Source organism: Sorex fumeus, unplaced genomic scaffold (genome assembly GCF_029834395.1).
Source record: "Sorex fumeus unplaced genomic scaffold, SorFum_2.1 ptg000072l, whole genome shotgun sequence".
NCBI lineage: Eukaryota > Metazoa > Chordata > Mammalia > Eulipotyphla > Soricidae > Sorex > Sorex fumeus.
Genome location: NW_026606129.1, coordinates 15,723,193 through 15,748,708, shown reverse-complemented (window position 1 = coordinate 15,748,708; position 25,516 = coordinate 15,723,193). Strand labels below are relative to the sequence as shown.

At 40.4% G+C, this 25,516-nt stretch overlaps 1 protein-coding gene across 4 annotated transcripts in view; it reads right to left on the bottom strand.

Annotated features, from left to right (window-relative positions):
- Positions 1-25,516, bottom strand: part of CPNE4 (copine 4) — a 523,974-nt gene that overhangs the window by 113,911 nt on the left and 384,547 nt on the right. For all 4 annotated transcript variants that reach the window (XM_056129315.1, XM_056129317.1, XM_056129318.1 and 1 more), the window contains exons 5-7: positions 23,350-23,424; positions 10,704-10,787; positions 7,643-7,732 (exon numbers count right to left, since the gene is read on the bottom strand). In XM_056129315.1, coding sequence (XP_055985290.1) covers positions 7,643-7,732; positions 10,704-10,787; positions 23,350-23,424 — 249 coding nt within the window. The remainder of the gene's footprint in view (positions 1-7,642; positions 7,733-10,703; positions 10,788-23,349; positions 23,425-25,516) is intronic.

Below are 25,516 nucleotides of genomic sequence, written 5' to 3'. Positions count from 1 at the left end.
TTTTGTATTTTCTTAAAAATTAGTTTTAGGGGAGTGGTTATAGAGTAGAGGAGGAAACTACTTTCATGGGTAATTGATTAATGGTGTCTATAAGTGATCTAAATGTTACATTTAGTCATATCATGCCAGTGACATTTTGATTATTTTACTGTTATTTTTTAATATTACCCTGTACATTCTTATGTTATTAAAATGATTTGAGTAGATTAGCATCAGAGGTGGGAGGTTTATTTCAGTCTAATAAAAGTGGTTTGAGAAACAAAACTATCTTTTTAAATGGTAAACCAAGAAAGGTCTTTAATTTTTCAATTGAGGTAACACTGGATTGTAAGAGTGTAAATGAGGGGTATAATGCTACCACTCCACACCCACTACCAACAGTGTGTATGGCACTGAATCTTGTAAATGCTTAGCAAATGTTAGCTGTCTCTTAATAGTCAAGAGCAAAGACAATAGAGCTTTGAGAAACCTCATTAACAAAGACTGAGCTACTTAGCTGCACAATCTTAAGCAACTTGCATAAATAGAGAATGAATTTCTTATCTGGAAAAATGGAAATAATAACATTAATAAAAATACTCAAATGCAAAAGTATGGTAGTTTTTCTTTTTCAGAAGCCCCACTCTTCCTGCATGACTTAACTCTATTTAAGCTGCCTTATTGCTTTTCTATGCTTCAGTATTGATTACAAAGCTCGGAAGCAGCAGCCTGCTGGGCTCTGGACTGCCATTTACTTAAGAGGAGCTGAGAATTCCTGCATCAGGGCTGAGCCAATAAAGAGACAACTCGATGTGTCTGCAATCCTCTGGTAATTGCAGGACATTGAATCTGAGTGCACAATCGACAGGCACAAAAACAGCAGCTCTCAAGTCCAGAAGGCCATAAAGAGAGCACCTGAATTTTAACAGATCTCAAGAAATCTCAACAGGACCACGAATCATCCAAGTCTCCCTCCCTCCCCCCGCCCGCACACAGACACACACACACACACACACACACACACACACACACACACTTTAAATTATAAGTTAGGTGGAAAGGAACATGAACTTCTTTTCAATGACATAGGAATGTCAGACTTTACCACAAGAGTTCCCAACAATCCTGCATATAGCTAGACATGGGACGCCTAATGCAAACTCCATACATTTTGTATCAAGAATTGAGAAATGCTTTTATAACCCAGGGAGTATTTAAATGACCCTTCTGTGGGTATGAGTGAATTATGGAGCTGAAGTGGGACTATTGCCCAGACTGAGATTAGGGGGGTTGGAAATGGGATGACACTTCTACATTTCCAAGCAGTAAAAGTCTGAAGAGAAAAACAGGATAAAATAGATAATAAGTGCAGATGGGGAGAGTACAGAATAGGTCGAGTGCTAAGCAGAAGAAAGTAGGAAGAGAGGAGAGAGAGGAGATAGGATGGTGGAAAGGGTTTTGGGGGCATTAAGCCAAGGGAGAGTTGTAAGGAAAAAGCAAATGCCAAATGCCAGAAGTTCTTAGAGTGTGGACTAGGTCTAGCAGTATTAGCTTCAGTGGATAAATTGTTAGAATGCAAATTTTCAGGTCCACTGATTCAGAAACTCTGAAGTTAATAACCAGTAATCTGTGTTTAACAAGCCATCTAGGTGATTCTGTTGTACACTAAGTTTCAAACCCATTGTTCTATTCCACTGGTTCTCAAAAATTTTACCCTCCAGAGAACATTTAGCATCGGCTAAATATCTTTTAATAATAAGTACTACTAGCATCTAGTAACCAGGGATGCTAGCAAACATCTTAAAAACCACAGGACGAGTTGGATCAATAGTACAGCATTTATCCAACTTGGGTTTGGTCCCTGGCATATGTATTGTCCCACAAATACTGCCAGGAGTGGTCCCCTTTCTATTGAAATATAAGTGATATAAAATTAACAAATATAAATATAAATCAGAAAAGTGCAGAGTCAAGAGTAACTCTGAACACACTGGTATAACCTCCAAACCAAAGAAACCAAACCCAAATAAAACAAAACAAACCAAACCCACTGAACCCATAAAAAAACTCAAATGATAAAAATTCAGATATTCAGATGTTCTGATTCTTTCTCCTTTCTCTCTCTCCCCTCTCTTATCATCCACCCTTTCCCCTCTCCTATTCTTTATTTCTCATGCTATGTATCTATGATTGACTTATATTTGTTCCTCTACAGATAACTGCACTCAATAGACCACAAAGTACTCCTTTTCTGCATTTGAACTTATTTAGTTGCAGGTAATCCTCTCCTTTTATCCAATTAATAACCCCTTAGGAAAAAGTTCCTCCATGACAAATTAAGGAATTATTTTATTTCTTTTTCCAAAGGGTTCACTCATCTTCCCAGGAACAAGATTTCACAGATCATAATAGAGACAGTCAGCATCACTCCATGCCCAAAGCTGTAGCTCTTAGCCATTCCACATATGAGCTTACACATGGAGACTCAGATATCATGAGTCTTGCACCTGGCATGAAAGACAGCTGCAAGCCTGGGGAGGGGTTAAAACTTGAAATACCTTAGATCTTAGAAGAGATATTAGGATTATCTCTAAACTGCCCTCAGAGGATGGAAACAAACTTGTCTGCTTAGAGCTCAACAACAAAGTCCCACTATATACATATATATATATATGTGTATATATATATATATATATATATATTCTACATTTAAAAAATCTGGGATGAACCAAACAGATAGGATTCTAATCTGATAACACTGGCAAATAAAAAAGAATATCTTTCAGAAGTCTTGTGGGAGAAAAAAGAAGTAAGGAAAACACAAAGCTGAACAGATAAACATTGATAATGTCCCTCTAACAGAATCTGAGGGTCTCTGAAAGACCGATACAAGGGTTTAGTCTGTCAAAAGGTTGTATATTTCGAAGAGAAGGAACACATGGAGGGTGCGGGATCCCGGAGGAAAAGAAAAAAGAAAAAACAGGTTCCAAAAAGAGCCGAGAGCACCGGCAAGTTCCAGATGGAGTAGGCGCCGCATCTCGCCTCCCCCAGATGGAACCCTGGTGACCAGAAGCCTCTACAAACACAGCTCGAGTATGCGGGAACGAGGACTTTCTCTCAAAACCGCGCGGCCGCTTATGCGGCCGCGCGACATCTCTCTATATACAAAGTGATCAATGAGAAGTAAACCACCCAATCTTTCTCCCTGAAAATCAGAGTTAAGTTTGGAGCATGGCCACAGCCCCAGAAACACAAGGACTTAATGCAGAAACCAGCAGCTTAGAGCAGAAAAGTGAACGGACGATGAGTTAACCCAGGCCATCATTTCTGCCCAGAGGGGAAAGGGTGTTGCCCCATTTGCCCTCTCTTCTCTGGAAAGAAGGATGGCGGCCGCATGGGAGCCTTGTGGACAGCAGGTATGAGCCGGGGGTGTGGGGGCGACTAAAACCTCATGGGAAGAGGAGCGTTCCGGTCCGTCCTTCACGCCCTACCGAGGTCACCAGTTGCCCCCCACGAGCGGCTCTCCAGCACGGCCACAGCCCCAGAAGCACAAGGGCTTAATGCAGAACCCAGCAGCTTGGAGCAGAAAAGTGAAAGGACTATGCGTTAATCCAGGCCATCATTTCTGCCCAGAGGGGAAAGGGTGTTGCTCCCTTCCGCCCTCCTCCCTCTGGAAAGAAAGATGGCGGCCACATGGGAGCCTTGTGGACAGCAGGTATGAGCCGGGGGTGTGGGGGCGACTAGAGCCTCATGGGAAGGGGGGCGTTCCAGTCCGTCCTTCACGCCCTACCGAGGTCACCAGTCGCCCCGCACCAGCGGCTCTCCAGCACGGCCACGGCCCCAGAAGCACAAGGACTTAATGCAGAACCCAGCAGCTTGGAGCAGAAAAGTGAACGGACTATGCGTTGATCCAGCCCATCAAGTCTGCCGGAGGGGAAAGGGTGTTGCCCCATTCGCCCTCTTCTCTCTGGAAAGAAAGATGGCGGCCACATGGGAGCCTTGTGGACAGCAGGTATGAGCCGGGAGTGTGAGGGCGACTAAAACCTCATGGGAAGGGGGGCGTTCCGGTCCGTCCTTCACGCCCTACCGAGGTCACCAGTTGCCCCCCACGAGCGGCTCTCCAGCACGGCCACAGCCCCAGAAGCACAAGGGCTTAATGCAGAACCCAGCAGCTTGGAGCAGAAAAGTGAACGAACTATGCATTGATCCAGGCCATCAAGTCTGCCGGAGGGGAAAGGGTGTTGCCCCATTCGCCCTCTCCTCTCTGGAAAGAAAGATGGCGGCCACATGGGAGCCTTGTGGACAGCAGGTATGAGCCGGGAGTGTGGGGGCGACTAAAACCTCATGGGAAGGGGGGCGTTTCGGTCCGCCCTTCATGCCCTACCGAGGCCACCAGTTGCCCCCACGAGCGGCTCTCCAGCACGGCCACAGCCCCAGAAGCACAATGACCTAATGCAGAACCCAGCAGCTTGGAGCAGAAAAGTGAAAGGACTATGCGTTAATCCAGGCAATCATTTCTGCCCAGAGGGGAAAGGGTGTTGCTCCCTTCCGCCCTCCTCCCTCTGGAAAGAAAGATGGCGGCCACATGGGAGCCTTGTGGACAGCAGGTATGGGCCGGGGGTGTGGGGGCGACTAAAACCTCATGGGAAGGGGGGCGTTCTGGTCCGTCCTTCACGCCCTACCGAGGTCACCAGTTGCCCCCCGCGAGCGGCTCTCCAGCACGGCCACGGCCCCAGAAGCACAAGGACTTAATGCAGAACCCAGCAGCTTGGAGCAGAAAAGTGAACGGACTATGCATTGATCCAGGCCATCAAGTCTGCCGGAGGGGAAAGGGTGTTGCCCCATTCGCCCTCTCCTCTCTGGAAAGAAAGATGGCGGCCACATGGGAGCCTTGTGGACAGCAGGTATGAGCCGGGAGTGTGGGGGCGACTAAAACCTCATGGGAAGGGGGGCGTTTCGCTCCGCCCTTCACGCCCTACCGAGGCCACCGGTTGCCCCCCGCAAGCGGCTCTCCAGCACGGCCAGGACTCCAGAACACAGAAACCAATTTCTTAACTATCTGACTTTCAGTAGAAATACTTCCAGGGTCAATAGGTAAAAGAGCAGAAATCCAAAACCAACATTTAATTCTTGAACCCAGCCGTAGAAAGCAAATCACTTCACAATGCTTTTTCAACATGTCTGATTTGGGGGGGGGGGTAAACTCTAAATAATAGTGGTGAATCTTTTATTGAAACAATGAATCTAATCAAAGCAGATAGAGTGTTAACTAGAATTCATCTGCCTCACAGGGACGGGGAGGGGTGGGGGGTGGGGTTTTATTGGGGTTCTTCATGGTAAAAAATAAGTATTGGTAAAGGGAAATGTGTTTGATATTTGCATGACTGAGACATAAACCTGAAAGCTTTGTAACCTTTCCCACAGTGATTCAATAAATAAAAAAAAAAAATTAGCAAAAAAAAAAAGGTTGTGTATTTCATTTTTTGTTTTGTTTTGTTTTGGGACATCCCCAGTGATGCTCAGGAATTACTCCTGGCTGTGTGCTCGGGAGTTACTCCTGACAGTGCTTAGAGGAGCAGCTGGGATTTCAGGGATAGAACCAGGTCGGGCACATGCAAGGTAAGTACTCTACTTGTACTATCTCTCTAGCTTTAAAAGGAGATATATTTCCATACTGAGGGTAGGTGCCCAACTTTCAGATTCTGAAGCCACTGATAATATCCATTATCCAGAATCTGCCTTCAGGCTACTTGAAGCAAATTCCCAACAATTACTTTCCCAGTGGGCTGGAGCGATAGCACAGAGGGTAGGGCATTTGACTCGCATGCGGCCAACCTGGGTTCTATTCCTCCATTGCTCTCGGAGAGGCCGGCAAGCTACTGAGAGTATCTTGCCTGCTCGGCAGAGCCTGACAAGCTACCCATGGCATGTTTGTTATGCCAAAAACAGTAATAAGAACTCTCCCAATGGAGACTTTACTGGTGCCTGCTCGAGTAAATGGATGAGCAATGGGACGACAGTACTACAGTGCTACCTTCCCAGTGATTTGCATGCATGGAGAAAATGCCCTTTGAGAACACCAAGAAAAGGGTGTTTGGAGGACCTGCTCAGGATAGGAGATACATGCTGAAAGTAAACTATAGATCGAACACGATGGCCACTCAATACCTCTATTGCAAACCACAATACCCAAAAGGAGAGAGAGTACAAAAGGGAATGCCCTGCCACTGAGGTGGGGTGGGGTAATATGGTGGGGTGGTGGGAGGGATTCTGGGATCACTGGTGGTGGAGAATGGGCACTGGTGGAGGGATGGATACTCGATCATTATATGACTAAAGCACAAGCACAAAAGTTTGTCAGTCTGTAACTGTACCTCACAATGATTTACTAATACAAAATTAAAAGAAAAACTGAAAAAGAAAATGACCTATGAAGTTGAGATGAGTCTATGTGATGGTCATATTTCTCATAGAATGTGAAGTCTTTGGAATATAAATCCCAGTCTTGATTGGAGTTATTTAGTCATCCCGAGTTAGTAGAATCAACTCTGATGCACTGATCACACAGTTTCTGGACTTCCAAGATAAAGGGTCAAGGATCATAGGAAATATCTTTTGGAATTTGCTTCTGCAGTCAATAAGGATTTTCATTTCATCATCCCAACCTTCACAATGTATCTTATCTTTCAAATTCCTACATTTCTATGATACTAAAAGAGCACTTGTGGTAAATTTTTTTTTGGAATGGTTATACTATTTTTCAGCTCTTTCACCAAAGAGTCTTTCCTCCCTCCTTGAATCTGGGATGACTATGTGATTTTCTTTGGCTAACAGAAGGAAATGGCCTAGAGTGAGAAATTAGAAATTTAAGGCTCTTTGCAGTATCTGTGGTTTCTCCTTTTGAACTGAGGTCACTATGTGTTCAAGATAACTTTCTGAGTGATAAGAAACTAAGGGCCCCACCTCCCAGTCATTGCAGATGACAGCCAGTCAAACCCAGAGGCAGAGTCACATGTAACTGGCCACAGACACATGATGGAGTCAAACCAAGGCAAAAAGGACTTTCTGGTGACCTCAGCTAGCCAGTACAGAGAATCATAGGTTAAATAAAATACTTGCATTTTAAGCTACTGAATTCTAAAACAGTCTTCAATGCAATGGTAGGTCATGGACACAGCAATATTTATGTTCCAAAAACTCCCAATTATAGTGACCAGAGAGATAATACAGTGGATAGTGCACTTACCTTGCATGTAGCTTAATCAAGTTCAATCCCCGGAGCTCTATATGGTCCCTTAAGCCTACCAAAAGTGATCATGGAGCTCAGAGATAGGAATTAGTTCTAAACACAGCCAGTATGGTCCCCCAAACCATAGTAATAATAAACATAAAGATGATGACAACAATAAACATCCCAATTATACCCTAAGCCTATTGTCACAGTTCTTTTCTGAGAAGTCATGGGTTTTGGCTTTGACATAACTCAATTGGGATTTACTTAGGGCTACCTCACGAGTTTCAATAACTAAAGAAATCACCCTCATTTCTTCCATCAAAACACTGAGATTTGGTTAAGTTGGACAGAACATTTTGGATCTTGAGAGGGAAGAATCAAGTTAAATAGGATGGATTTAACTGTATTCCTTGGAAATAGAGTTCTGACCTTCAGCCGGCGATCTGGATCTCCACTGCATAGAGAATTTACTGATACTTTGAATGACTTCCAGGCAGGGCTTAGGTTATTCATCACAACCTGAGAAAAGAAAGAAAGGCATGTTGTTGTTGGCAGGGGGTGGCTTTACACTTAACATTTCAATATAAAATCAGAAGTACTGTGACACTTGAGAAAGGGACAATTGTCTGTAACACATGTCTTAATGAACAGTTGGAATAGTACATTTTTAAGGGTGCCCACTAGTTAGGTGATTATGGACAGAACTCCTGTAGTCACTGCTCTGACTGTTGTTTCATGAATAGTGACAATCATAGTGACAGAATGTAAACGTTGGGGATGACACCTCAATAACACAAAGGGACAGAATAATGAAGATGGGCTTTCTTTGAGTTCCAATGAAGGAATTTCAGATGATAGGAGTTGTCTGTTCTCTGATAAAATCATAAAAGAGGGCATACAATTTTTTTTATTGAGACCAGCATAAGGAAACACTGGTCAAATACTATATACTGATGAGTATAGAGTATATGGCAAGACAAGCCTACTAAGAAAGAATTGAGTGGTATTTGGTAACCTTGAGTTTGATCATCTTGCAAGTCATATGAGAAGTTTCTATGGGGAAAAGTCTCCAACGCAGATATAAAATGGCTCATAACTATTTTAATTAGAATATCCTAGAAAGGCATAGCATGGCAGAACTTCGGTGTCACAAACTAATTCTAAAATGTAGTAAAACACTGAAAAGCAGCTTACCAATTATGAACTTGGTTAAAACTAGCCAAGAATCTTAGGAGTCAAGTCTTATCCAGTAATTCAACATTGTTATTCAAATAATTCTACTTGACCTGGAATATACATATACCTGCTCTGGGCCTAGGATTGTGCTGCTTTGTACTGTAGACCCAAAGGTGATCCCTGGACTAGCAGTAAAATCATCACTTTGAAATTTGTTAAAAATGCAAATTTCTAGGCTCCAACAGGACTTACTGTCAGAAATTTTGGAGGTGGATATGCAGTATATAAAAATTGAGAACCATTGTTGTGTGTGGAAGAAGCAAGGGATTTGGGGGTACTTTGTGGAGTGAGATAGGTATACTGGTGATATATGTGGTGTTGTAATTTGGTCTACTATTAATAATAGTATTAATAATTATTAATAGCACTATGAACAAAAAAGGAAAAAATTGAGAGCCACTGATAAATAGGACATTTGAATAAAATTTAATGGAATTTACAGACTATCACTTTTTATTCATATGAAGGTTATGGTTAACAGAAGTCATAGCATTAAAAATGTTAATTTTATACTCAAACATATTTTTTATAAGTGATTCCCCCTTTTAATGAATTCCTTAACATAACTATGAATTTTTCATCATATCATGGACTCATTAAGTTTCTTTTAATGCATTAAAACAGAAAAATAATGTTCCTGTGGAACTTTGTCTTTTACTTTGATACCCTAAGGATTATCAAAGTGATAATGAGAAGTTATATAAAATTGTTTGGGTTAATTTAAATTTCTCACCTTTATATAAAAATACTAAGAAGTGAAGATATTCCATTGTAACTGTTCTGAAGAACTCAATATCAAATCAAAATTTCAACTAAAAATTTCATCTGAAATAAATAGTTGAATGTGCACATTACTTTGTATCTATTGAATAAGAAGGAGGAACAATCAATACTATGTTGCTTGATTCACTAGAAAACATTACACCCTTATTCTAAGATTCCAGAACTCTTTAGCCTTGGACTTATGGGGAAAGTTTTAGAGATTCTTAAGAATAGGATTTAAGACAATCTTTTGAGAGAGATCCAATAACACTATCCATCTATACCCAATAAAGCCTCCATTCAATAACTGGAGACTAGACACTTTTGACTCTTTCCAAGGTTTATTTACTTCTTTTCTTTCTATCCCAAAAATCTCTCTGTAAGATAGTGATGGTGACGAAGTACCATACAAAAACAGTTCCAAGTTAGTTGTACCTCCAGAATTAAGTTCCAAATAGTCAAACTGTGCTATAACATGTGAACATACTATATATGCTAAACTCAATTCATTCTATTATTTAATAGAATTTATAAAATTCAAGTTATCTAAAGTTTGAAGAGTTCTAGATCTGTAACTTTGTGTGTTTCCAGAGATGAAATCCAGGGCCCTTCAAATGCCAACAAGTATTCTACTACCAAGTAATATCCCCTCCTTGAAAATTCAGTGGTATGTTCCTGCTACTCTGTTTGAAAAAATGGATTTCAAGTGCAGAGTAGTAAGAATATGGCATCTCCACATTTATTTTATGAAAGTCATGAGGGTTCTGTCTTTATGTTACAACAGGTATGTAAACACAACAGAATTTTCTCACTCCAAGTCACCTATCACATTAACCTATTCCTTCCAAATCTATGCACTTCTAACCTTCACAGACTATCTCTGGATTTGCTTGGAGATTGGGGTTGGTTGTTGACTGAGTGTATGGCAGTGAATATTGGTTTAGATATATTGAGGGGTAAGGCTTGGAGTTTTATGAAGAAAAAATAGAGATGAATATGGAAAAGTGGATGGTTTAGCCAGGACAGCTATTTCTATACCAGGCTTGCCAGCTTGTAATAATGTCAAAGGATTGTTTTGAGAAATTAAATAAGGAATATAAATCATTTCATAAATACCAATATATCACTCATAAAATATTAGCTGATATTTATAGTTTAATTTTAATAGTCTCTGGCTGGCTATAGAAATAGTACATAACAGAAATTATAGCTGAGTGAGGGTCTTCTATTCTAATATCTAAGTAAACAGAGCAAAATTAAAAAGGATATAAGAGATAGAATTATCTTTAACATAGCAAAGACCCTAGGACCAATACAAAGCTATAGACAAAAACAAATGTAAGCTTCTTCTTCAGCACAGATCTTTGGAGTTGTCCCTAAGAATGACTGGATGTGGCCCAATCCTTCAAATTAAATTAATTTAAAATAAAAGAAATGTAATGGATTTCTTGAGGAAAATAAATTTGTCATCTTCAAAGATGACTCTTCTCACCTCTGTTCTGTGTACCAGCTGCTGTGTGGCGTCATCGTTCATACGAAAGATTTCCAGAAATGGGTCTGATTTGCTGAAGAAATCCTAAAATAGATAAATAGAAATAAGATTTTTTCATCTTCTCTTTTATGCAATCCTGGATCAAACATCCTGGGTATGCTCTGGGCCAGCTTTGTTATTTCTCCCAGTTTCATTACAAGGGGCTGCATTTGAACACCAAATTCTTTGAAAGGTACTTGATTAAAACTCAAAACATTCTTCAAAGCTTAACTCAAATTTCCTATCTCTAACAAGCAACACATCTGTCTTAAACAACTTCATTAGTTGTAAAACCTATATTTGATATATACAATATATGAATCACCTATGGGGCTATTTCTATGATGTTTCTTGGTTCTGTCACTTGATATGCTTGTTAATTTTTGATTAAACACCAGGACTACATCATATGATAAAATGATTACAATTCATATGAATCTTTTATTTCTGGCAAAAAGTTAGAATGAGGGTGGAGCAGTTACCTAAATCCGATGAAGAATGAGCAATTGGTTTCTTCAAAAGTCCTTGAGGGTCTAATCTATTTCTTATAATTTGATTCTCTGGATATAGAACTTAAAAGAAAGACTATTCCTCCAAAGAGGCCTCTTCCTTCCCTGACTGACAAGGCTTAAAAGTTAATTCTTATTTATGACACTCTCATGGGCTTTTATTTATCTCCATAATCTCTTGACTTTCCAGTGTTCTCTTTATGTTTGCTATTTGTTAATTGGTAAATTCTTTGGGAGGCTCAGCTTTTCAGGCTACTAGACCTCTTTTCCTACACTAAAGCACTTGTGAATTCTTAGCTTTTGCTTTCTTAATAGACATCTACTTCACTTTTGCTTTCTCAGTCCCATAATATTAACAACAACTCTGCTCAATTCCTGTAATTCTTATTAGTAATTTTCTGCTAGGGTGCCCAGTCCCTTTAGTCAAGCTATTTTATAAATCAACCTTGGATGGAAAATTGTCATAACAACCTGACTGATCTCAATGGATTTATTCTCTTTTCTGCAGCTTCTTGGCTCCTCAAATCTGGAGAGGCACAGAAATTTCAAACAGATGTCTCCAATACTTTATCAGTGATTTAAATGGTTTCATCAGGAGAAAATATGAAATAAATAGACACTCCATTATTGGAAAGCAGACCAATACACATACTTTTTTAAAAACTTGTTAACTTTATCCTAATAGATTATGTACTCTCAGAGGGAAGGAATGATTTTCATTTTCTTTCATATTTTACAATTTTCCCAACATAGAGTCTAGTTTTTTTTATTAGTGAAACACCATGAGGTACAGTTGTAGATTTACAAGTTTTGTGCTTGGGTTTCAATTATACAATGATCAAATACCCATCCCCCCACCAGTGCCCATTTCCCAACACCATGGATCCCAGTATCCCTCTCACCCCCCATCCCCTCCATCCCACCCTGCCTCTGTGGCAGGGCATTCCGCTCTCTTCTCTCTCTCCTTTTGGGTGTTGTGGTTTGCAAAAGAGGCATTGAGTGGCAATCATGTTTGGTCTGTAGTCTACTTTCAGCATGCTTCTCCCATCCTGGGAGGATACTCCCAACACCCTTTATTTGGTGCTCCCTTCTCTATCTGAGCTGCCTTTTCCCCTAGCATGTGCGGCTGGCCTCCAATCCATGTAGCAAAATTCCTGGTCATTAAAAATGGGGCAATTAAATGAACAGAAACTTTCTCAAAGAAGAAATCCAAATGTCTAGTTTTGAGAGATAGAGAATGCTTATTGAACGTTTGAATGAATGTATAAATAAACAAGAGGAATGCGAGGTAACAAAAGGAATGTGTGCCATAGCTTTTGTCATAACATTCTTACTGTGTTTCATCGATGACTGTTTCCCCACAGAGATCTAAATTTCAGTAGCACTGTAGCACTGTCCTTCCGTTGTTCATCGATTTGCTGAGTGAGCACCAGTAACGTCTCCATTGTGAGACTTGTTGTTCCTGATTTTGGCAAATCAAATATGCCGTGGGGAGCTTGCCAGCTCAAGAAAAAAAAATAAGTCTATAGCCATTCCAGTCATAAGCCCAACAAAATAGTAAGAAAGGATTTATGGATCATAGTGCCACTGTGATTGTTACTAATATACAAGAAAAGACAAGACCTGGTCTCAGCCCTCTAAAGTACCATACAGTTTTGTGGTAAGAAAAGTATACAAATAAGTATCCTCAGTACTATGTTCATAGATAAATGAAGAAAACAAGGAAGAAAAGGGAAAAAAGGAGAAAATGTGCAATAAAAAAGAGTTATTTGATGAATTTTTAAAAAATTTTTTATTATTGAGACACCATGAGGTACAGTTGTAGACTTGCAAATTTTGTGCTTGGGTTTCAATTATACAATAATCAAATACCCATCCCTCCACCAGTGCCCATTTCCAACCACCACGGATCCCAGTATCCCTCCCACCCCCCATTCCCCCAACCCCACCCTGCCTCTGTGGCATTTATACTTTCCACCAAAAAAAATTTCATCAAAGGCTATAAAAATAGCCTTTGATGAAATTTTTTTTGGTGGAAAATATAAGTGTGTCTCTGGAGAGGGAACAGTCTGAGAGAGATGTGGGGAATCACTGAATGATTCTGAGCAAGATAATAATCAGACTGGCTGTTCAAGTAATAAGTATTGGTCTCGAAAGTTTGTGGGGTATCTCAGAAAGAGAAGACTGGGAAATAAGGATATGGATCTTTCTATTTGCTTTTCCCTATACCTGCGCCCTGCTACCAGGAATCATTGACCATGCCCTATAACAGCCAGTCTGGAATAAAACTTTCTGCTCTATTTCTGAAGGTGCCAGATTCTCACCACCTTCATCCTGTAAATTTCCCACAGCAGCTGCTTTTGTCCCTAAGTTTATCCCTCAAACCTTGTTTTCTTTCTGCATGGTATCTGTATTCCTCCCAAACACACTTATAAATGATTCTCACTTCTAGGCGAGCTGGAGCGATAGCACAGTGGTAGGGCATTTGCCTTGCAAGCCGCCGGCCCAGCCGACTGGGGTTCAATTCCTCCGCTCCTCTCGAAGAGCCCGGCAAGCTACCGAGAGTATCTCGCCAGCACTGGCAAGCTACCTGCGAGGTATTCAATATGCCAAACACAGTAACAACAAGTCTCACGATGAAGACATTACTGGGCCCGCTCGAGCAAATAGATGAACAATGGGAGGACAGTGCTACAGTACTACGAACTTCTAGGCATTTTTTCTAGATATTTCCTGAAGCCTATACTTGTTTCAACACCTACCTTAAAAAACTGAACTATCCCAGTCTCCTCCTATCACTAGTGAATGTTGGCCACATTGTTTTGTTCCTAGCTGCCCTTGGGTTCCTTCTCTGGATGCTTTAGATGTACTTAGTCTCTTTAAATAGGTTTCTGATCTTCAAAGAAAGTGTTCTTAAAAATCGGTGATTATGGGGCTGGAGTGATAGCACAGCAGGTAGGGTGTTTGCCTTGCACGCCGCCCGACCCAGGTTCGATTCCCAGCACCCCATATGGTCCCCTGAGCATGGCCAGGAGTAATTCCTGAGTGCATGAACCAGGAGTAATCCCTGTGCATCACTGGGCATGACCCAAAAAGAAAAAAAAAACGGTGATTATACAGGAGGAACACCCTTCATTATTTTTCTTTTTTCTTTAATTTGTAATTTTAAACTTGTTATTATTTTAATTTTTAAAATAAAATTGTAGAAAATATAAAAATGACTAAACTTGGAAGAAAACCAGCTCTATTAATTACTTTTTGGTGAGTCCTGCCCTGCCCTGTCCAGCCCCTTTCTCACTTTCTTGCTTTCCTGGGTTAAGGCATTTGCCTTGCATGTGTCCAAACTGTTTTGATCCCTGGTACCAATTAATGTCCCCCAAGCACTCCAGGAATGATCCCTGTGCAAAAATCCAGGTATATATATATATACACACATATATATGGATATATATGCATATATATGTATAAATATGTATGTACATATGTGTATATATAGTGTATACATATATATGTATACGCACCAGGCTGTCTTCACCGGGGCTCCCTCAGAGGAGGGCGGGTTGAGTCTCTTTCCCCGCCCCAAGTAGAGCCCAGCAGCTGAAAACCTCCAGAACCCAGCTGCAGTCATACTCAAGGCCACTTTCCACATGCTCAGATGAGCCTCACCCATGAAGGAACCATCAGAGGAACCCAGGTATGAGGGATCCGTGGCTGAGATCTCCAAGCCTGCTCAGATCAGGACTGGGCCTCCTCCACCCAGATTCCCAGTTTTCCAGTAGCTTGGCAGCCACACCCACAAACTGCCCCTGGCACCATGTAATATCATCAATAGACAAGACCCAGAGACTATAAAACAAAGCTCCTGGAAGAGAGCAAGGCAGGTTTTCCTGGAGATCTTTTCCTGAGATCTCCAAGCCTGCTTGGATTGGGACTGGGCCTCTTCCACCCAGGTCCCCCAGTTTCCAGTAGTTTGGCAGCCACATCAACAAATTGCCACCGCCCCCCCCCCCCCACCTACATGTAATCTCATCAACGGCCAAGATACATAGATTATAAAATATAGCTCCTGGAAGAGAGGATGCAGAATTTCCGTCCCCTTTGAGAGCCTGACAAGCTACCAAGGGTATCCTGTCTGCATGGCAGAACCTGGCAAGCTCCCTGTGGCATATTCGATATGCCAAAAATAGTAATAATAATGGGCCTCATTCCTCTGACCCTGAAAGAGCCTCCAATACGATGTTGGAAAGGATAAGTAAGGAGAGGCTGCTGAAATCTCAGGGCTGGGATGAATGGAGAGATTACTGGTGCCCACTCGAGAAAAATCAATGAACAATGGGACAACAGTGATACAGTGATATATACACACACTTTCTCTGCATTGAACATACTATATTTTCTTCATTTTACTTCGTTTTTATAAAAGGGGTCACACTAAGTGACTGAGTGATGCTGAGGATGGCTCCTGACTAGGGGGTACCTAGAACCAATCCCTGTAATGTTATGCCCGATTACGTGGGTCTGATGAGCCCAGGAGGCCCATGCATTGTCTGGGATTTGAACTCAGGACCCTACATGATAGGCGCATGCTCTACCACTTGAGTTATCTTCCTAGCAGTTTATTTCACATCTTCAAGAAATACTATTTACGGTTACAAAAAAATTTCCAGAAAGACATATTGTACATTGAGGAGAAAAAGATCAGATACATTCTCTGCTCTTAAGTAACTGCAGATCAAATGTACAGCTTGCAGGTTTGGGGGCTGCTGTCAAATGTTGCTTGCATTACATATAATTGAAGAATGAAATGACTTTCAACAAGTCTTTGTTTCCTTATATATAAATGGAGAGAGTAAGCATGACACTTGCCTCATGGTGACCTGGTAGGAGGAGCTCAGGCATGTATAATGTTGACCTCAGTATAAGCCTCATGGCAAGCATTCAAAAAATGCCACATTATGATCATTAGCAATAGAAGACAGAACTCAGAAGGACCCTTTGCAAAGCACTGTACAAATATCTGGGGCAACGGCTATTAAGAAGGCATATGATTTCTGAATCGAACAACAGGAGGACAGTGCTATAAAGGCAGTCAGAGCCCTAGCACACATTCCAGAATTAGATATGGAAGCACACAAGCACACATCTAAGGAGGGAAGTTGCAGGGACACATGTGTTCAGGCACCATGTAAGCTTGGCCAAGACCCATCGACACATGCAGCACATGGGCTTGGACAGCATATATGCACTTCTTGTGTTCAAGATGGCTCTTATAGGGATTTTCCCAACTGTCCCACGTGGGGCTTTCTACTTTGGTTAGAGTCCATTGCTAGGGTGGTTGCCAAGGGGATAGAGTTGGGAGCAGTTAATGACCTTTGAAATTCCTTTCCTGCCTTTGTTCCTACTGGAGTTTCTCTTGGAGGGGTTGAACTTCTCTTGGAGGGGTGAGTCCAGCCTTTTCTGGGTCTGTGCTGGCATGGGGAAAGGTCTTCTAAGGACTTAATTTCTGTGCTCAGAAAATGGGCTTTCACAGCCTTGGAGCTAATGATTTTTTACTTTTCAGGAATTCCATTGCCACAGGGGCCCTTCCCTATCTACCTGCCTGTCTTAATTTATGTAGGGCATTTGCCTTGCATGCGGCAGACCTGGGTTCAATTCCTTCATCCCTCTTGGAGAGCCCAGCAACAGCCCAGCAAGCTACCGAGAGTATCCTGCCCGCCCGGCAGAACCTGGCAAACTCCTCATGGCGTATTTGATATGCCAAAAACAGTAACAACAAGTGTCCTAATGGAGACGTTACTGGTGCCCACTTGAGAAAATCAATGAGCAAATCAATGAACAATGGGAAAACAGTGCTATAGTGCTATGATTCCTGAAAAGAAAACTACTGCTAACCCCTCAAAAATATCTGAAATATATGTCCAGAAATTTGTGTTAATTGAACCACATTCAAGTGTGGGCCATGGGTAGTATTCACTGGCACCAACTTATAGCTCTCGTTGTGCCCATGGTAACTATTTGGGCACACTAAGGAATTTTCAGCTTTTTTCTGCTTGGCTATTAGCATGATGATAGTTCTTGGAATAGTTCAGTGTAATAAAGATGAATAACTGAGGTATTTTGCTAAAATTATGCCTCACTTTCTTTTTCTTTTTTTTTTTGCTCTATGGGTCACATCCAGTGATGCACAGGGGTTACTTGGCTCTGCACTCAGGAGTCACCCCTGGCAGTGCTTAGGGGACCATATGGGATGCTGGGAATCGAACTCGGTGTCGGCCACGTGCAAGGCAAATGTCTTACCCACTGTGCTGTCTCTCCAGCCCCTATGCTGCACTTTCAAACATATGCTTTCAAAGGTAGAAAGCCTAGCTACTTACAAAATGGATTGGTGAACTTAAAAAGTTAATTTGGAGGGAATGTTCACCTGCTCTTGAGTCCAACGTGAAAGTTCAATAAAGGGCCATAAGCAATCAACAGAGGTTTGGAATTGATAAAAGAAGGGACTAGAGAGATAGTACAGCAGGCAGGGCATTTGCCTTGCAGGCAGCTGCCCCATGTTCAATCCCTGGCACCTCATATGATTGTTCAAGCACCACTAGGAGTGATCCCTGAGAACAGAGCCAGGTAAGCCCCGAGAGCCACTGGGTGAGACACTCCCCCAGCCCCCAAATGAAAGTAAAGGGAAGGAGAGAGGGAGGGAGGGAGGAAGGAGAACATTTCCATGACAATTATCTTGAAAAGTGATCTAGACACTGGAACTAAAAGAGTAGAATATTCAGGGTCATATACAGACTCCTTGGCTTACTATCCTTGTGACATTGGACAAATTTAATTTTATTATGCTTCATAGGTAAATAGAATGATGATACTCCCCTTTGGGAACACGGTTATAAATTTTAGAGTTATTAGTATAGGGTAGATATCTGACACTAGGTACATTGTAGATGCTCATTCATTATAATTTTCTATCCTTAATGAAGACTAGATTGTATTTCCAAAGAAACATATATGTATAGGATGAAATTCCAGCAGAACAGTTAGGGAACTGATAATTGTTTTAGAGCAGGGATGGGCAACTTTGCTGCATGAAACAAATCTAGCACACTGTCTGTTTTTGTGAATAAAGTTTTATTGGAACACTGCCACGCTCATTCATTTGTGTACTGTCTATGGCTTTTTTCATGCTTCTGAGGCAGATCTGAGTAGTTGGGATAGAGACCATATGGCCTACAAAGCCTAAAATATTTACCATCTGGCCCTTTAGAGAGAAAGTTTACCGACCTCTGTTTTAGAGACAGATTTATTTGCTTTTATGCCACCCCTTCAAACTAGCAGCATGAGTACACTAAAAATGCAATTTATAATGCTTCCTATTACTATGTGGAGACCACCAGCATGAAAATAAGCTCCAAAAACAACAAGAAAGGAGAGGAAAAGAATATCTTATTAGCTTGAATGTTCCAAAGTGATTACATTCATTCATGTCTATTTGTTGGCTTAATTACCAGCAAGCTGCTGGAGCAAAACATGCTTTCGAAGTTCGAAAGTTTAGCACCCCCCCCTTACAAAATTGATTGTGCAAATACTAGATTAGCAGGTTATTTTCCTTTTACCTAATCTATATCAGTTTTTATTTATTGAAGACTACCTATCAGAGTTCAAGGACTCTGAGTTTTTATCTCAAGTACATTTCAAGGACTCTATTCTGCTCAACAGCATTGGAGAAACAAGATAACATCAACAATCTCTAGCAAAACAATGGGGGAAATTTCTCTGAAACTGTGGTTTGAAAAAATGTTAGGTGCGTCTGTATATGTATACTCATAAAACTTTTCTGTCACAGATGCCCGTATGTTCTAAAAAAATTATGAGAACACTAAAGAGCCTTGGTCAACATTGATTATAGCTATTTAATAGTTACCATTTTATTAACTAAAACTGAAAAAATTTCAAAATATTTTTCTGTGTCATTATTGACAAGAAAATAAGCTCACTGATAACTGATAAAGCATTCTAATAGAAATCAGATTCTATTTTTTAAATTTAGAAATCAGCAAGAAGATTGGTATTATTTTATAGCTTCAAAAATCAGTTTTACTGACAGGCTTTACAGAAATCAGAAGGCTTTTCACATATGCTTCTGCATCCATTCTGTTATATTAGGCAGAGCATGTAATTCCTAGAAAAATATTGTATGTGTATGAGAGATTGAGAGTAAAGAAAAAATAAGGACTAAATGTTATTCTAAAAATTGTTTTAACCACATGTATTTTTCTGAAAGGGTCTTGAAACTTTGAGAACTTTGAGGACAGCAGCAAACCCTTGCCTCCCTCCTCTCTGGCTCCATTCCTCTCTGAAATTGCTGTCATGGGCCATGTCTTTCCTATCTGGAGGCCAATTCAATTTTATTCATTAGCCTCTGCCCTGAGCAAAGGTTTAGGTATTAGTTAGGCAAGTTGACTGAATCCCTTTCTCTCACTCTCTCACTGATAATGTGTGTGTGTGTGTGTCCTGTGTCTTTGTGTGTGTGTGCCCTGTGTCTTTGTGTGTGTGTGTGTGTGTATGTGTGTGTGAGAGAGAGAGAGAGAGAGACAGAGAGAGAGAGAGAGAGAGAGAGAGAGATAGAAACAGACAGACCTTGGATAAGTAACTTCAAATCTGTGAAACTCCTCTGTAAAAGAAAGCAATTAGGTTATCCCTGGGGCTTTCTCCCTGAGGTATTAGGCTCCCTGGGTAAGTGCCAGTATTCCTACCAGGAAACTGGGAATCCACACTTGTCATAATCATTGTCTGAGAATATCTGATAGTATATCTTTAAACTCCAAATTTCAGGTGTATATAGATATCAGTTTCTCTCATGGTGTTCATTAACAATGTTTCAGTTAAATAAAAAGACCTTTATTTTCTCATTGTTGCTTTTAGTTTTGATATATTTTCTCAGTTACTAGATATGTTAAGTTCAGCTGCTAACAGAGGGAAGGTCTCCTTGAGAAACTTGGGAACAATTGCAACCAAAATATTAAATAATTGTACCATATTCTTTGTTCTGTTACAAGATACTGTGGCATTGGTCTTTTACTAAAAATGATAACAACAGTGTTCACAGTCCACATGCTCTTCCACAATATGAATTTGTCATTTCTCCATCAAGATGAGGACTCTAACTAACCTCTTCTTGATTCCGGGTTGGATTTATGATTCATTTGTCATTAACCTAATGCAACAGAGGGGATGATGCATAAGTCCTAAGGTTGGATTATAAAAGACCAGATGGTATATACCTAGTTCTTTTGGGTGATCTCCAACCAGTCTGAAGGAAGTATGTCTACGTCAGAACCACTGTGGGGGTGTGGACACCAGATGGCTGACCAAGTTGAACTCAACTTTGTCATCATCCGCAGAGTTAGACATCATCCAAAGGGAGGCAAGTTTGACCTCCTCATACAGTATTCCCAGAATTAAGGACCTTGGAATATCTTGAGTCAACATGATAAGGAGCAGAACTGCCTAGCTGATCCCTGCCTGAATTTCTGACCGTCAAGATCATGACATGATGCAGATAGCATTGAAGTCACTAGGTTTTGTGCCTGAGTGTTATGCAGCAAGAGAAAAGCTTTAGCCAGATGTCTGTGGTTTAATCATTAGCTATGTGCCTGTGGTTTAGTATGTCTGCTGAGCCTTCATGGGCATGAGAGTTTGTATCAGATGATTTCGGGGTATCACCTTGCTCATTTCTAAAAGTTTGCTCTTTTTCTACCTAAGACAATCCCATTTCCAGGCCAAACCGAATCTCTGTTTTGTTCTGAATACAGTCTACTTTGTGCGCTATTAAGATAGGTCCATCATATAATGGTATGATGAGTGACATAGGGTGTACAGCATTGGCACACAAGTTTCAGCACTGGCAGGGACCTTGGAAGATCAGACAGGCAAGGGTGGGAGTGATCCTTTAGAACCATATTCACACAGGGCCAAATGCTCATTGAGTAAAGGGGAACTGTTCAAACACCTTCGAGCCAATGGACCTGCTAACTAAACCCCAAATCCCCTCACATAGTAACATAAATCAGTAGGAGGACAAATTAGAGGTACTTAAGAGAATACTAAGTGGAAAGAAGCCATTATAAGCCATTAAGTGAGTAGCTTAAAATTGCTACACACTGACCCAGTGGCTGATAATGGCACCAGGGAAGATAATGAAGAGAAGTTTGGTGAATTATTCTGAAACTTGGGGTGATAATGGATAAGAAAGAGTATAATGGTCATAAGGAAGTGAGGGTTAAAAGCTCACCCCCAACTGATATCAGCATACATTGCAATTCTCAGCACCTTGCTCTCAACAATGTCAAAAGGCAAAGGTTTATGAAGCTACTCAAGATATTAAAAAAAAATCAAATACAGTTTGTTCAGAAGAATAAAGTATTTCCTGAGTCCCCAGGCAGAATGAAATTACCCCTTTTAGAACACTTTGATTATGGATCACTTATCACATCCTATCAGACCTAAAGTATCATCTGCTGCTTAACTGTATATTTCAGATGTTTAGAATGGTGAATTCTAGGTTGTGAGTCTAAGGGTGCTTTAAAGCCAGTCTTTTCTTCACAATCTCACGCATAACACACAACAAAGGTTTAGGAAATGAACGATGAACAGTTGAATAAGTGAATAAATAAGACACCAATTTAACAAATATACAAATGGGCTGAGTATAAGTTAATAAGATATGCTAGTAGACAAACCACTGTGTAAGTCTTCAGGGACTTGTTTGAAACATTACTTTTATTTTTTGTTTTTTTCCTTTTGGGGTCACACATGGCAATACTCAGGGGTTAGTCCTGGCTCCACACTCAGGAATCACCCCTGGTGGGGTTAGGAGACCATCTGGGATGCCAGGGTTTAACTCGAGTTAGCAGTGTGAAAGATAAGAATTGATTTACTGTACTATCTCTCTGGCCCCTCTTTTTCAGTTTAATGAATGACAATAAATATTGGGGAAAGTGGCTATGCATTGTCATGTTCCCCATTCCTGTTTTATTCTTAGAAAATTGAATCCCAAGGTTGATGAGCCTGGGAAGACATAGTTTTCTTAAGAGAGTGGGGATCATAAAACTTTTGTTGTATCTATGAGACTAACACGGCATGTGATTGAATAGAAGTTGTGAGATAAAATACTGATGAAAACAAGACTGCCATGAAACTGATTCTCAGTCTTACCACCTCCTAGCAGAGAGCGGAACTCTGAGAAGGTATTCAGAAAAATTTCCAAAGGACATTTAAAGGATTCATTGGCTGGGCTCCAAAATCCATCCCGCATTTGCATGAAACTGAGGCTCCCATTGGCTGTTCTTCCTTGAGCAAGGAAAGGTTATTTAGTAGGCATGGGAGACAAGGAAAGAGCTTGATGGCTGATTTTGCCTCTAAAATTCCTTGTTGATCTTTCTGAATACTCCTTAGTGTGCGTGGCATTCCAGGACATTGCCACTCAGCTTTCTCCCTATGACTTGGGTTAGATTTAAATCATGGTCTATCAACTCTTGCAGGTTCCCTTCCTCCACAGACATCTCTCTTAATAAAACCTTGTAAATTTAACCCTGTCTTGGTGTGAACTTCTCAGAGGATCTGGAGTAACATAAAGAGTGTTGCTTACCAATTTACTTCATCTTTAAATTGATTTCTTTTTCTGCAAAGCAGTTAATAATCCCTGTTACATGTGAAAAGAAATGTGTTGAAAATAATAATGCATGAAAACCTCTCAACTCTGTAATTCTTCAACAGAGGTGTCATTTTTCTTCCCTCTCACATCTCCTCCTTGAAATATCTCTATTGGTGTGGTTAAATAACTTTTACCTGTGCACTTCTACAGGCATTAGGGAACAAATAAAGCCTTAGTATCATAAAATTGGTTTTAATTATTGTCCCTCTCCTTTCTCATCAACTATTTCTCAATTGGGGTGAAGTCTTACTCTGTGGATCCCTCTGAAATCTTTGATCTATTTAATAATGTTGCTTGAAAGAGAAAGCACAGCTGCAGGGGGAAGTCTGATTAAACTGTATGTTAGCTTTATTACTTCCTTCAACAAGGCCAATGCCAAATACTTTACCTTGTCATCCAATTTCCGAGCATTAAATGCAAGTTCAACATAGTCATCATTGCCAGATAATTCTTCAGCAATCACCTAAAGAAAAAAAACCAACACATCAATGGTGATAGTTGTTGACATCTTGACCCAGGAATTCATAAAAAATATTTAGCTCATATTGAGTCCAAAAATCAATAATAACTGATGCATTTCTATAACATGGCAACAGTCATTTTTACCACTACTAGGTGTGCAAGGGGAATTCCTTGGAATAGATAACAGATGAAATAAATTCACTAGATCATGTACGCAGAGCAAGGAAATATAAGAAGTGGAGTATAAGCTAAATATCTGGAAATGCAATCAAAAAGAACTTCTTTAAAGCTTACACAGTACTGGGTGGAACAAAAATAATTATAGACATTTTTCCTGTGGGAAGTTATAAAAAAAGGAAAAGCAGTAATATATCACCACTGTTTTGAGTCACATCAACAAGTTAACAAGGAGATGTGAAATTAATGACTCTCTGTGTTCTTTACAGGTAAATATTTATATCAAGAAATGGACATCCAATAAATGTTCTACTTCTCATTCTTCAAAAATAATTTGTGCCTGAGCTTTCAGAGACGAAGGAAGAGAGAGGGACAGGATAGGGAAGAGGAATAGGGAAGAGTGGAAAGAGAAGGAGGGAGGGGAAAGAGAGAGAAAGGGAGACGGAACATGCTCCTGACCAATTTTAGTATAAGTGAAAAAACAATATTATGAAGAAGCCCTTATATTAGCTCCACTATTTAATTGTTAAGTGTTCTCAAAATCTCAAAGCAGAAATTGGTGGAAAAAATAATAATCACATAAATCTAGGTGCCAAACTTATCGAGGTGAAATTATTTGTAAATAATGTTAGGATTTTGCCTTGTATTGAGAAATCAGTACATGTGGACTACCTTATCAAACTAGTTATGTCAGGATACTAAGCTCTCATTTGACTTTGATCACCACTGTCTTTGAGATCAGCTTCATCACCAGGCTTTAAATCCAACTGTTCTACTTATATAGACTGATAACTTCTAGACATATCAGTTATTTTACACCAACTATTGATACTTGTGTTTCTAAGACGGAAAAGATCCCCCAAGAGTGTGAGCAACTGAGGAATAAGAACACAAGTCTAGATACATAGTAAGAAATCAAGTATACTGTGGAATACATAAACAAGGGGACATCCTCTTGGCAGTTTTCATTCACTTCTCTTTTGTCCCTAGTCACTTTAATATCTCTTACACTTCACTTGAGGAGTGACCTATGTCATGACCTATTTCAGGTAGTTTTGGAAAGCTCATCATGAAACCTATGATCTCAAAACCTAGAGTATTTTTCTAACATTTTCAAGCATTTTCTAGAAATAACTGAAGCCAAAAATTTTGACCCTGAGATAAAAAGAGTAGCACTGTAACACTGTCCTCACATTGTTTATCGATTTGCTCGAGTGGGCACCAGTAATGTCTCCATTGTGAGACTTGTTTTAACTGTTTTTGACATCTCGAATATGCCATGGGGAGCTTGCCAGGCTCTGCCATGTGGGCAGGGATAAAAAAACATAAATATGTAAAACTAAGAGGGAGATAAAATATTTCTGAAATGTGGAGAGGAAGAAAATATTCAAGATCTCTCAGAGAAAAGAGGTCAAGATGAAGTTTTATACCCCTGGGAAAGGAGCACCTTCTGGGTTCAACCCCACATCTTCTTGGTATTGATGGTTTGGTGGAGTGGACCATTGGGTCTACATTGTTTTTCAGAGCCTAAATGGTATCTATAAATACCATTTGAATCATTTCTCATGACTGAATATTGTCACTGTCACTGTACTCCCATTGTTCATCGATTTGCTTGAGTGGGCCCACTAACGTCTCCATTGTGACAATTATTACTGTATTTGGCATATCGAATGCATCACGGGTAGCTTGCCAGGCTTTGCCATGTGCGTGAAATACTCTTGGTAGCTTGCCAGGCTCTCCGAGAGGGGCAGAGAAATCGAACCTGGCTCAGCCAGGCTGGCGGCTTGCAACACAAATGCACTACCCACTATGCTATCACTCCAGCCGATCATCATCATCATCATCATCATCATCATCATCATCATCATCAGTCTCATGATTGAATATAACAACCAAAAAAAAGGTTTGACATG